Genomic DNA, 14152 nt, shown 5'->3' on the forward strand with positions numbered 1-14152 from the left:
TATTATGTCTTCCTCATTAGCCAGCAAGCTTGTGGAAGAGAGACATTTTCATTCATGTTGTACATACGCAACTCTGGTAGAATTGAAGCATCAAGTCATCTTCATGCACAATGGAATTAATGAAAGAGAAACCCATGTGTCTCTTGATCCCTTCCTGCCTTTAGTTCCAGTCCTGGCTGCCTACCCTGCTTCCACTCACAAAGAGGCATGCTCTGTAGCCTCAGTAGGAAGCTCACTTTTCTAGAGTCTCACACTCCTCTGGGATCTGTTGTAAGCTTGGTCTTCTGGCCCCACTGGTACAGCATCTTGGGGTTTAGGTACACATCCCATACAAGAAGCATTAGGATTGATGTCGGTCCTAGAAAGAATGACAAACAGGCTGTTAGGGACTTAAGACCACAACACAGGCAAGACCATGAACCATGGCCATCATCTGTCCGTGCATCTGTCCCAGTGACTCCACCTATATTAGTCTGCCTTTTGTCACTGTGACAAAATACTGGACACCAGAAATTTAAAGTGAGGGAAGATTTATTTTGTCTCATGGTTTCTGAGAACTTAAGTTCATGGTTATTCGGCTCTAAGTTTCTGGGCTTATGGGAGGCAGAGGGTATGGTAGGAGAAGCTTCTTATTTTGTGGCATCCAGAAGCAGAAATAAAGACCTGATCCCTTTAGAGACACACTATCAGTGACCACCCCTACCTCCTCATGCCTTCCAACTAGACCCTACTTCTCAATAGCATATCCAACTTTGAATGCATCTATGCATCTAATCACTTCTTGATAGCACCAATCCTTTGACATGTGATAATGTTTTAGGGGTTGACACCATATCTAAACCCCAATATCATCTCTGTTCCTCTCCCTACTTCCTCCCCATGCTGTTTTCCCACCAGCCTATATGGAACCCAGACAGCTGCTGTTGCCCCTGGAACTTTCTATTCAAAAGCAGCAAAAAGATCTCCACTGGTCAGGCTCATGGGTGAAGCATCCAATCAGCTATGTCCAAGGAATGAAGAGTTAGATGGTGTCAACATGGGGGCAGAGGCCACCCAATAGAAGGAGGAAGAAACTGAGGCAGGAGGAAGAGCTGATGGTTCAGGTCAATTGCTGGTGATCTCTGCAATGATAGCTTTTCCGTTATTATCCACGGTGGTTTGAATGAGAATGCTCTCATGCCTCATAGGCTCATAAGTTTGAATATTTGGTCCCAAGTTGGTGGAACTGTTTGAGAAGGATTAGGAGGTATGTTGTTGGAGAAGGTGTGTCACTAGGACTGGACTTAAGTCTTCAAAAACATCCCACCATTTCTAGTATGATTTCTCTGCCTCCTGCTTGTGGATTAAGATGTTAGCTCTCAGCTGCTACTCCAGTACTATGCCTGTTGCCATGCTCCCCACCATGATGGTCAGGAACTCTTATCCCTCTGGAACTATAAGTACCAAGCTTCCTTTTGTAAGTTGCCTTGGTCATGGTATTTTATCACAGCAATGGAAATAAAAAACTGGTATATTCCCAAAGCTGAGCTCTTAAGATGCCCGTGTGCCAACACAGTGTCCAGGCTTCCAGAGGCTATACATGATCAAGCATGTCCCAAGATAACACTGACTGGACATGTGTTGATTCTTGATCCCAGGAACTCTTTCTATGGCAGCTCTGTCTCCAGTAATCCCCCCCCCCACACACACACACTCAGTTGAGCTTGGGATGTGGAACCTGGACAAAGAGATAGAATTTATGGTGTCCAGCATGATCCAGGAATGCTTCTTTACACTGATACTTCTCAAAGGGCTCCTTGGTCTTGGTCTGGCAGGTTCAAGAGACTGTTTATGAGGCCCTTCTCTCAGGGAATTGCAAAACTTTGTCCCTGGAAAGTCCTGCAGGTAAAAATCTTGTGGAGCTGGGAAGATTGCACAATTGGTGAAATGCTTTCTTCCTATGTAAGAATGAGGACCTATTTTAGCTCCAGAAACTATGCTTAAAAAAAAAAAAAGCAAAAGCAAATAAAATCCAACTCAACCCAAACCAAACCAAAACAACAAAAAACCAACCACTAAACCATCACTACCACTACCACCAAAATAGGTGAAAAGGTATGCACTTCAGTAATCCCAAAGCTGAGAAGGAGGAGATAGGAGGATCCCTGGGGGCTTGCAGACCACACAATAATAGCCTGGGAGAATTGATGAGCACCAGGTTCACTGAGGGATCCCATCTCAAAAATAAAGTGGAGAGTTATTGAGGAAGACACTTACTTACATTGATCATTGGCCATCCCCACACATGAGTACACGTGCACATCCCCTACCACTCACACCCACCACATATATGTACATGCACAAAAGAAAACTGTTGCACTGTCCTGTCCTGTCCTTCCTTCCAGTTTATGGACAGGGAGACTAGGTGTTTAATGGAAAATGAACAAACACAAAGACTTTCTCTTGTAAAAGAATGACTTGAGAGTTTCTCTGAGGGACAAGGGATGTCTGTGCTTTGAGCTTGGGACACACTGTAGATCAGGAGGAGTTCCTGCCACAAATGTTCCATTCAGCCAGGCATTGGAGGAGATGGGTACCTGCCTTTTGACCTCTTTCTTTTGAAATCCAAATGCAGATGGAACCTGTGCTTATTCTGGGGAGCCCATTTTCTCTCACTGCATTCCCCAGAGCCAATGCTGGTGCTGTGTAACCCCTGGTTGCCTCTTTTCTGATCCTTCTGTCAGCCAACTGCCCCCTTGGATTATACCTGTGGTAGTGTCCCATGGGTGAGGGGTGGCTCAGGGATGTGATGAGAGTTCGCCCAGGGTTTAGAGCAGTAGAGAGTGGCTACAGCACAAGTTCAAGCAAATGAGAACTGCCAACTGCACTCTGGACCGGACTAGCTACTCCCTCACATCCCTGGATGTGAACCTTTATTGGGCTTCCAATTACCACTCTTGTTTCAGACTCTCAGTCTTGAGACCTCCTGAGTTACACCCCCATGCCCCAACCCCACAACCAGGTCTCCTGGCCCCAGCTGTCCTAGCTTCCCAGGGAACATAGAAATGCAGCAAAGTCAGGAGCTTGCAAAGGAACCAGGGGGAGCTGGGAGTTAAGTTTTCTCCCAGATTGTAGTCTCATTATGTAGCCCAAGTTGGCCTCCAACTCACAATGCCCCTGTCGTAGCCTCCTGAGTGCTGGAATTTCAAGCCTGAGCCAGCATGCCTGGCCCGAGATCAGATTTCTACTTCTTATGGACTATGACTCACCCCAGGGCTGAGGCTCCATATTGTGGATGGAGCAGTGTTAGGGGCTACACCAGGAGATGTAAGACAGTGGGAGACTGTCCTCAAGGAGTCACAGGAGGGAAAGCAGCCTCCTTACTAAAAATGAAGGAGTACCACCTGGATGCAGCCAGGTTGGGGCCTGGCTTTTTAGAGTTGAGTCTTGAGTATGGAAGGCCAAGGAGAGTTTCTATCCCAGGAAGTGGCGTTTGACAGGAGCCAGATCAGATAACTTAACTTGGGATATGGGCAGCCAACCAGGACGATGGGTTTTTTTTGGGGGGGGGGGAGAACAAAAACACAAAAAACCCAAAATCTTGCCCTTCATTTGACATATTTCCCCGAATCAGCCTCACAAAATCTGCAGCCCCATGCAGGCGGTGGTTCTAACCTCTTTCTCGTATCTCTTCATGGCCTTCCTCTCCTGTTCTCCTCCCCCAAAGGATGGGAAATCTTCAAAGAAAGAGATGTGTCACTGTAAGTATACAGCCCAAGAAAATGGGCCAGATAAATTATTAAAACAGAAAAAGACGGCAAGTGACGGAGTGGCGGGCCCACAGAGGGCAGAGAGCCAGTCCAGGTAGATGGCGCCCTGGTGGCAGCTGGAGAGTTCATCCCCTGAGGCCTGGACAGGTGACCCTGGCCCAGCCTGGTGCACTTGCCGGTTTCTCAGGCCAGGGTCAGGGGAGTGCATAGGTAGAAGTAGGGAAGCCCTGGCAGCAGCAAAGGCCAGGCGCCTGGTGGGGCCCTGCGTCTGGCCAGACACTTGGGATTTACTTCCCCTAAGACTCAAGCTGGTAACTACAGAGTTTTAGTCCTTGCTTTTATCTCTTTTTGAACTGCAAAGAGACATTCCCAAGGGGCAGAGGGGATACTGTTTTCTCATGAAAGAAGAAAGCCATGACAGGTTTAAGGAAGTAACCAATGTTCTAAGCTCTGTGAGAAAGAGTGTTGCTTTGATTTCAAAGCCCCTGGCACTGGTGTGGGTGTGGGGAAGGAGGACAGGCAGGGACCCCACAGGAACTCACTTCTATAGCCTCGGCAGGATGATCCCCGACAGCTCAGGACCTATGACCTGAGCCACTTTCTCCTGGCCCCTGGGTCTGCTTTTCTGTTTCCTCACAGCTCAGATGCTATACATGTCACCCTAGATATCTGGTCCAGATGACTCTGGGGGTATCCTGGGCACAGGAGGTGTTTGGAACCCCCCTGGCTCCCTTGAGCAATATTAACCCTTTCCTGGATATAAGCTGCCTTTTGTCCTCCACACTGTGTGCAACCATTCACCATGGCTGCTGTTTCTTCCTCTACCCAGGTCATGTGGGAACGGGCCCATGAAAGTGGCACTATCTCTTTTATTCAGATACATATTTGAAGTATTTGAAGTGCTAGAACAATGTTTACCTCATAACAGGTACATATAATTTCTGGAAACCAGGGCCAGTGAAAATGACTGCCAGTGAAGAATCAGTTTGAGGTTGGTTCTTAACTAGGTCACTAATTAGCTATGTGATGGGTAACTCCTTGGGCAAGTTAACACCACCTTCCTGAGCTTACCCAACAGGATCTGTCCTTTATACAAGTACAAAAATCCTGTGAGGGTGATGGAGCACAGAAATACGATAGGTTATAAAGTATGGCATTATACAACTGACAACAGACTGAGAGTGGTGGTTTACACCTGCAATCCCAGTATGCAGGGGTCTAAAGCAAGAGCACTGTTGCAATTTCAAGACCTGCCTGGACTACAGTGTGAGTCCTTTACTCAAAACAAACGAACGGACAAGCAAATGAACAACAACAACAAAAACAAAACAAAACAAAACAAAACAAAAAAACCAAAAACCCAAAACACATTAAAGACTCATCTGTACTATTTTGCTGTTTATTAGGTCCCAGCCATCCTTGAAAGAACACATCCTGCAAGAGACTGAGGTGTGCACTTACATTAGCTTTCATTTCCTTCAAACAGGGTGGGTAAACATGATGAGGGGTGAAGTATTCCAGAGCATCACACAGCACTGGGTTCTCTTGTCCTTTGAGACAGGTAGATGCTCGAGTTGTGCTTCACAGCACGGTAGCCACAAGTCACATGCAAGGGTCACTTGTAGTGTGGCTCTTCTGCTTGAGGTGTGTTTCAAGTGAAAAATGCACACCAGACTTTAAAGACAGTGCAAAACAAAGAATGTGACAACTTATTAAGTATTGATGTTATTTTGGCTATAGTGGGTCAAACTAATCTCACCTGTTTCTTTTTTAATTTTCAAATTACATTTATTTATTTGGTAGGTATGTATGTATGTATGTATGTATGTATGTATGTATGTATGTGGACACTCAAGTGCCACAGCACTCATGTGGAGGTCAGAGGAAAATTCTGCAGCAGATGGGCCTCTCCTGTGACCACGTGGCCTCTGGGGACAGGACAGATCCCCAGTCTTGGTGGCAAGCATCTTTACCAGCTGAGCCACCTGGCTGAAATACCTGTTTATTTTAACTTTTCAAAAATTGTGGTGCCTAGGGCTTAAGACATAACTTAATAGCTGAGTGCATATTTGCCTGGCATGACTAATGTTTCTGGGTTTGAGTCCCACAGCCCTTCCCACATAGTGCCCACTTGTAAGTCTAAAATGACAAATGTAGCTCATCTGTTTATATTGAGTAGCACTACACAAGGAACAGGCAACAAAGGGTAGAACTAAGTATCCATTGAACAGATCATAAAACTGAGGCCAGCAGCAGAGTCTAGTCATAAGCTGAACTGATTCTTTCCCACGCTCAGGCTGCCAGATACCAGGATGAGCCTAGAGCAGAGCCCTGGTGTGGGCAGCAGAGGACCACAAAGGTGGGGTGGAAGCCTTCAAGCCCTCCCCTTTGCAGAGACCTCCCCAGACAAAACAAACAGGTCCTTGGGGTCTGGAGAACTGCAGGGGGAGGGGGAAACGGAAACTAAGAAAGATCAAAGGCCTGGCGGTTCACCGCTCCCGGCCTCACAGCTTGGCAGCTCGCCCCGACCCCAGTTGGGCATTCAGGAGCCCATGGGCGAAGAGTTGCTAGCGACTGGGGGACAGATCGGGGCTGAACTCGCACTGGCCCGCAAAGTGTCCTGGTGATTTCTACCAGACAGACTCCCAAATGAAATAAACAAAAAACAATACAAAACAACAACAAAAACAACCCAAAAAACAACAACCCTAAAACCTAGAGGAGTCAAAGAAAAAGGCACGCGGCTGGAAACAGGGACCACTTTCTGCAGAAGGCTGGGCATGGGAAGGGACCGCCAGGGAGCAGCAGACGCGTGCGCCCGGACAGCTGAGGTCACCGGTCGCGACCTCAGTTTCCCCACCTGTGAACTCGAGCCATTGAGTCTCACTCTGATGTCTCTGAGGAAATGCAAAGAAGAGGGAAGTCGCAGTACCACCAGCGAGGGCAGCGCTGCTCCACCACCCGGCGGCCAGAGCCTCCGCCTGGTCCCTATTCCCGCCCCTAGGTCCACGCAGGGGGCTTGGGGCCCAGCACACCCAAAGCCCCTCCTCGCAAGCCCCGCCCCTATTCCCGCCCACAGACCACGCCCTCTGTGGGCCCGCCCCCGGCAGGCCCCTACCCGCAAGGCCCCGCCTCTACCCGCCCCGCAGCGTCCGCCTCGTCTTTGATGGGCCGCTGCTGGCCAATGGGCGCTTGGGGAGGCGCGGGGCCGCGGCGGCGGGCAGGGGGCTCGGCGCGCCCGGGCGTCAGTCCGGCCGCGGCGACGGCGGCAGGAGCGCATCCCGGCGCCGCCTGGGGCTGCGCTCGGCGCGCGGACTGTGAGGAGGAGGCGAGCGAGGCTGGCGCGGGGTGGGCGGCCGGACGCATGGCTTAGGACGCCCCGCCGCTGCGCCCCAGCATGGGGAAACTTCACTCGAAGCCGGGTCAGTGTCCCCGCCCGCTCACCGGCCGCGGCCCCGCGTCCTCCCGCCGGTGCTAACTCTCCCTCTCCTTTCTTTCCGGCTCCCGCCGCCGCCGCCGCCGCCGCGCGCGATGTTCCCGCAGCCGCCGTGTGCAAGCGCAGGGAGAGCCCGGAAGGTAGGAGCGCGGGCCACCGGCCGGGGGGCGCGAGGGAGGCGGCGCGGCCGGCCCAGCCGCTGGATCTCATTACCCAGTGCTGCCCCAGCCCCCCCAGCCCCGCCCCGGGAGCGCTCTTTGGGGCCCCTCTGTCCCTCTTACCCGTTCCCCGCAGCCCAGTGCGCCCACTGCTGACCCTAACCCTGTCCACTTTGGCGGCGTCTTCCCTTCAGACCCCCAAGATCTTGTGCCTTCCTTCTGGCCGCCAGCCCCTTCTCAGGAGAACTTGGCTTCTGCGGCCACTGCACCCCCTCTCCTGTCCCTCAGCTCTTTCCTCCACAGAACCTGACTCCCGCGCTCCTTCCTCTGATCCCCTAACTCCTTCAGTTAGGAAACTGCCTACTCCCCTTCACCCTCTGAATGCTTGCAGTTAAGATCTCGCTGAGCCCCCTTTCTTGGCTACCTATCTCTTTCGGATTCTGCTCCATCCAGCGCTTGACCCCCCTGCCAAGCCTTTACTCTCCGGGCTGTGCCGCTCTGTCTTCTTCCCTTCATTCTCAGGTAACTTTTTTTGCCAGCTGGGGGGGTGGCCCAGACTCAAGGTCTTGGTGTTCTTCCCGCCTCAGGTGACAGCTTTGCTGTGAGCGCTGCTTGGGCAAGGAAAGGCATCGAGGAGTGGATCGGGAGGCAGCGCTGTCCAGGCAGTGTCTCAGGACCCCGACAGCTGAGATTGGCAGGCACTGTTGGTCGAGGCACCCGGGTATGGCCCCCACTCTGTTCCACCCTTTCAGCTTTGGAGAGGGTCTGCTGCCTCTCCCTGAACTTTTAGCATCCTGTTGACACAAACCCCTTCTCAGTGTACCCTACCAGCCTGTGCCCCGTGCTTTGGAAGATCCTTGTTGATCAAGGTGGCATCAGTATCCCGCCCAGTTGGGCACAGAGGGTTGCTTGGGGGAGGAAATGCCAGGGAGGAGGTGATACAGGTCTAGTGGGTAGAGAAGCTGTGCTTTGGTGTGTGTGTGTGTGTGTGTGTCTGTTGTGGGGGGGGCTGTGGCCAGCTTTTCCACAGGGTTAGGACTAGAGAGAGGCAGGAGTGTCTGGGTAGAGGGCAGAGCTGTGCTGGCCCAGGATCTGTGGCCACCTCCAACTGTGTCTGTGGCATTCATCAGTGCCATCTGCCATCTGAGTGTAGGGTTTGGAGGCACTGAGACCTGACTGGCCCCTTAGTGTGGCCCTCAGAGGCAGGAGGGAGGTAGGGTGGGAGGTCTGTAGAGTGGCGTGGGTATACCCTCTTTCTTCACTCAGGGGGTTCTTGAGGCTAGAGTTGTTCTGCAGGAGCAAGTAGGATGGGGGAGTTAGTGAGTCCAGCCCGCGTCTGGCCTGGGACTGGTGTTCACAGATGTCCTGTGAGCTCTAGAACTCTGCACAGGGCTTTCAGATGGTCTGCGTGGAACTCTTGCAAGCTGAGGATCAAAGGATGAATCAACTTTTTGATGTGACATTTAATTTTTTTTTTTTTTTTAACTTAGAGGGGGAACAGACCAAGCTTCAGGTCTGGTTAGTTCTTTGGTCTTTTCTTTGGGTGAGGCTGTTGGAGTCTTCAGATGTGTGTGTATTTGTGTTTGTGTGTGTGTGTGTGTGTGTGTGTGTGTGTGTGTGTGTTAGCACCTGGAAGCACCATTGCAGGGAGGTGGTGTGTGTGTGTGGTGTGTTAAATGTCCTCTCCCCCTCCCCCCCCCCCCCCCCCCTCTCTCTCTCTCTCTCTCTCTCTCTCTCTCTCTCTCTCTCTCTCTCTCTCTCTCTCGGATAAGCTCCCTCTGCTATGTGGCTCAGGCTTTCACTTCCAGGCCCTCCAGTTTGCTGGCTGGGACTGAGGCTGCTACCCTAGTAGAAAGGTCAGAACTGGGCCCAGGGGGCGGAGGCACTGCATTTAGAGCTTTTTAACAGAACCACAAACTTCTCTGTTCCCTACCATTCCTAGTTTCTGATGTCCTTATTTATTTAAGGACCAATGAAAGCAATCCAGTTTAGACATATGAACAGATGCATTTGCAGCTCAATACAGGCCAGCAGAGAGGATTTCCATTAATCAGGGTTTGGTTTTTTTTTTTCAGCCTGTTTATTTTCATAAAGTATTCCCGCAGAATGACATTTATTTAGGCTCTGTCTCTCTCCTCTTTCTCTCCTCTCTCTCTTTTTCCCCCCTAAACTGCCAGGCAGCTTTTACTCCATGCTAGAGGGGAAACTTGAAATACAGCGAGGGCTTGCTTCAATTGACTTTTATCTTCAAAGCCATAACAAATGTTACCCGCATGTTTTTGGTGGGTCTCCTTGGCATCCAGGCTGGGAGGATGGGAGGGAGGGGGACGAAGGAGAGGAAAACAAAAGTCTGTCGTTTTTAATTAAATAGTAGTGTTCCCAGCAAGAGGAATGCAAGCCAGTAAAAGTTGCCATTGGGGGAAATGAAGAAGGGGGAGGGGCCCCTGCTTAAGCCTGTGGCTTTGCTGAAGTCACGGAATTTCGTTGCCTGGTTTCTCCCCCCAGCTGAGGACAGCATGGGATGGATGGTGCTTGCTTGCCTTTCTGCCTCACCCCCCTTTCTGAAAAGGAGGGGTCATTAATATTTGTTCAAAGTCCTTTTGAAGATGTGAGGCATAGAGCCATCAGTGTGACATGTGTTGGATAGTTAAGAGGGTGGGCCCAGCCATCAAAGATGTTGAGTGGGGGGGAGGGAGGTCTCTGCTTTCTTGAGAGTGGATCTTAATAACAGATCTGGATGCCTGGGTTCCAACCTGTGGTGGTCACAGTAGTGGGGCCATGCATCAGCCCTAGGAAATGACCAGGTTGAGCCAAAGTGTGGGGCCACACTGGTGGTGGCAATTCAGGTGGTCTTTAGAGGGAATGTCTTTAATCTTTATAGGTATCTATCTTTTTTAATCAGAGAAAAATAACTAGGACATCAAACACATGATTTCATGGATGTTATCACTTAGGATGAATCAAAGTTGAAAGAGGGAGGTGAGTTCAAAGTCAATACAGGGAAAAACATTGGGTTCAAGTGGTCGTAGGTGGGGATGTAAGAATGAATGCTGCAGTGGTGGGGACATTGAGGGGGACAGGCCAGTGGTGGGGACATTTCAGTCTGTCATTTCTCTGAGTCCCACTGGCATGGGAGGGGTGGCTGGCAGGTCCTTCCATGATATCATCAGGATGTAGATGGGTGTGGACTCAACAGTCTGCAAGCTTCCAGGGCTGGCAGCTTCTTGTAGCTTGCCGAAAGCCTCTGTGTCCACTTCTCTACCTGTTCTGTCACTAACATGACTGGGGACACATTAATGGATTATCCAACTGACAACATCATTATTGCTGTGAAATCTACTATTGCCTGAGTGCCTGTATATGCCAAGCACATTGCTTCTATTACTTTAATCTCCCCATAACCCTCTGGAGTTGCAGCCAGCTGGTGTAGACTAAGATGTCTCCCTTTCCAGAGTCAGCGTGTGTGAAGCCCAGCATTGCCTGGTTCCCAGAGAGGGGCTCACAGACATTGCCACCATATCCACATAAGCTAGTCTCAGGGTAGGAAGAAGCAAGGGGAGCCCTCACTGCCCCATGTCTGTGGTGGGATCCAAGTTGCTTGCATAGCCCTAGGCTGTGAGGGTGGGCACACTGACACTCAACTCAGCCTACCCCCCAACATATAGAAGTGAACGAGTTCAGGCTCTGCACAGTAGCTTGCCACCTCATGCAAGTCACTTTAACTGCATGTATCTTGATTAGACATCTGTAAAATGGGCACAAGTCAGAGTAGAGGTGGAAAATCTTGGAAAATAGTAGAACTTGGCTGAAAGGGTGATACTTATGTAGGGTCCCTGATGTTTGTGCTCTTCACCCTACACCCTTCGCTGTAGGCTCACCTGGTGGGACCCGGGCTAAAGTCTGGGCTTTTGCCTTTCCATGGATGCTTGATGACATACACGGGACTATAACCTCAAAGGAGAAAAGTGACGAATGACAGGAGACATAAAAGCACCGTGAATGAAGAACAGTAGACTGAGCCAAATACATGCCAGAGACACATTCACTGAGTAGAATTAGAGGCGAAGACATACTTATCACCAAGAGACAGTAGAAACAAAGCAGCAGGCTCTAAGAGAGAGCCCAGTAGAAATGTGAGTTGAGCAGTGGCTGAATGAGGAAACTCCCTAGGTAGACAGAGCAACTGAGTAGACTCAGGCAGGAGGGAGGATAGTTTGCCTATGTCCACGTTGTGAACATGGGCACACATGTGTATATGGATATGTGTAACCAGATTCAAAACAAACTTTGCTCAGTGTACTATGATCCTTTTGTTCTTTTATAGCAAAACTGCTTGTAGAAATAGGTTGGGGGTTTGGGGGTAAGCAAGCCCCCCTGTAGATCAAAGGCAGCTGCACTTTGGTAATTTGATTAGGGGACACCTAGCACATTTTGATATTTGGGGGAGATTAGGAGGGTTCAGGAGTGCTGCATGGGGCCGGGTGGGGCTGGGTGATGAGATTGGGGGCTGATCCAGCTGCTGCCTGAATTCTGGATTCCAGGGGAATTACCCTTGAATGATACCAGTTGGCACAATTAAAAGGCCCTGTGTCTTCACCATATGGAAAGTGTTAGGCCTCCTTACGTGGTTTCAAAGCTATGTGTTGGGAGGTGGACTTGACATTTGAGGTACGGCATAAATTAAATACTTCATGTTTAAGAATTAAAAGATGAAAAAAAAGAATTAAAAGATGATTTGCTTTGAGGCTGGTGGAGATTTCAGGGTAGAGGCATTGTGCCTTCTCTCACACGCATTTTTGAGTGGTCTACAGAGGGTCTCCTTGACTGACAGCACTCAGGTGTGGCTTCAGAGCCCTAAGAACTACCTGTACCTGGGAGCCAGCAAGGAGTGGGCTGTAAAGCCAGAGCTGTGCCAGGTGCCAGGTATCCCTGCTGGTTGCTCCTGGGACTTCTTGGAGGCACTTTAACTAGTACATTTTCTCCCTTTAAAAGTTCTTTAAGGAGGAGACCTGGTTTCCTTGAGCCAGGCCATATGTGCTGTCTGTTCCCTAGAAGCCAGGGGTATCCATCTCCATTCATAACCCAGGCAGCTTCACCTTCATGGGGCTAGGAGTAGAACTGGGGACTGTTACTTTCTTGCCTAGTGGGAAGAGGAGAGGAGATGCGATGGTGAGTGTACTCCTGTTTGTACCAGGAAGCTTACCTCCCCATCAGTGTATTCTAGGACACTTAAATGGTCAAAGTTGGACTGTCGGCAACAAAAAGTTAGCTACAAAATGCAACTTATTCTTGAGGTACATAGCAGGCACTCGCTGTGTATGAATAAAGGAAAATTTGGTCACCATTTTGGTCCTTGCTGCCTCCTTCCTCCTAGCCAACTTCTTAAACCCTTTATTCCTGCTGCCAGGATTCACCTTTCCCAAGTCCACTGTCCTTAGTGGAATTGTAGAACCAAGCCTTTCTTATAGGCACTTAATTGATTTAACCACTGTTAACAGTGTATTTATGATATGTCCCATAGCATCATGCATTGGGAAACAGTGGAAAGAGGCATGGTCCTTGCCCTTGGGTAACTTCCAGATTAGTGAGGGAAGCAAAAGTCACCAAGCGAACATGTTGAAGGCTGGACGACTACCAGAATGTGCAGAGGAAGGGATGGCCTGCTCCCTGGGAAGGGCTTTAATGCTGTCACTGTAAGATGGATTAGAGTGTGGTGGGAAACTTTTGTGGTGGACAGGCCAGGAGGTTGTGAAGGGAATGTGGCTTGGTAGCTGAAAATGTCCCTGGAACTGAGTCTTAGAAAGCCTTGCAGGGAAGCAGCTCTTGGCATGCTTAGACACCTGTCCAGGGACAGGTACTGGAGGCTGCTACTTATTCCTTGGAATCGATCTGTAGTTTGAGGATGGGACATTACCCAGTGGTCACATGGGTTGGTGGCCTCTGGAGCCAGGTTGTAGGTAGAAGTCAGCCTAAGGGTCAGAAAGCTGTGTGGGTCAGGAACTGAGGGATGATGTTGGCTACTAAGAGGCAGAGAAGGTCAACTCAAGGGCCTGGGAGAAAGAAGTTGCTGACAGCCAACTGTGAGTGCACTGTTCCACGAAGTACAGTGAGGTTGAGCTGCGGAAGAGCTCCCCTTGCCCAGGCTTTCCAAACTCCATGAGAGGCCTATGCAAAGGGACCCTGGAATCAGGGACAGAGGCCCATGATGGGGTCCATAATGTTGGTGAGTCAGGTGCCCAGGGCTGTGAATTCACACTACAAACTTTGGGAACTTTTTGGCTGCTTGTTGGATCCAGGCACTTCCTGTAGCTGCCTCCAGGCTTCCTTCTCTTTCTGGCTCCCACATTCCTCTTGCAGTTCTTGTCTCACGTTTTCCTCTTATTTTCTTCCCCTTGCTTCTTCCCTAGCCCTTTCTTCCTAAGAAAGGAAGGAATCTAGTTCCTCACAAAGCAAATATCTGTCCTCCTGTCAGAGAGAAATGAGGCAGGAGCCCAAAACACCCTGGACGAAAGGGCAGAGAGAGCTGAAGGCTTCACTTGTTGGATCTGGGAACTGGGCTTTGATGTCACCCTGCTCCGTTTATCCTGGGAAGCTGCCTGCCTCCTTGTGGCCTCAGCCTCTCTGCTGGACAGGGGCAAGCTCTCAGGCTGGAGCAGAGGAGAGGCATGCCCACTCCATGAAGGGTAGCCCTCTATAAAGGGTAGCCCAAGAGTCCGGCCAGGCCACACCCTGCCAAGCCCAGGTGGGTGGGGAGCCTTTTCTAAACACGCACTTCCCGAGGCATAAGTAATTCTTTGATAGATGCCTGG

General features: G+C 50.2%; 1 protein-coding gene across 3 annotated transcripts in view; it reads left to right on the top strand.

Moving 5' to 3' along the window:
- The first annotated feature begins 6957 nt into the window (after positions 1 to 6957).
- The window catches only part of Nkd1 (NKD inhibitor of WNT signaling pathway 1), a 68738-nt gene continuing 61543 nt past the window's right edge, over positions 6958 to 14152 (top strand). The window contains exons 1-3 of one of the 3 annotated variants that reach the window (XM_051195086.1): positions 6958 to 7171; positions 7293 to 7325; positions 7931 to 8064. In XM_051195086.1, the coding sequence (XP_051051043.1) occupies positions 7147 to 7171; positions 7293 to 7325; positions 7931 to 8064 (192 nt within the window). In that variant the 5' untranslated portion in view covers positions 6958 to 7146. The remainder of the gene's footprint in view (positions 7172 to 7292; positions 7326 to 7930; positions 8065 to 14152) is intronic. The other 2 variants (XM_051195087.1, XM_051195089.1) reach the window with 2 other exon arrangements.

Source organism: Phodopus roborovskii, unplaced genomic scaffold (genome assembly GCF_943737965.1).
Source record: "Phodopus roborovskii unplaced genomic scaffold, PHOROB, whole genome shotgun sequence".
In the NCBI taxonomy this organism is placed as follows: domain Eukaryota; kingdom Metazoa; phylum Chordata; class Mammalia; order Rodentia; family Cricetidae; genus Phodopus; species Phodopus roborovskii.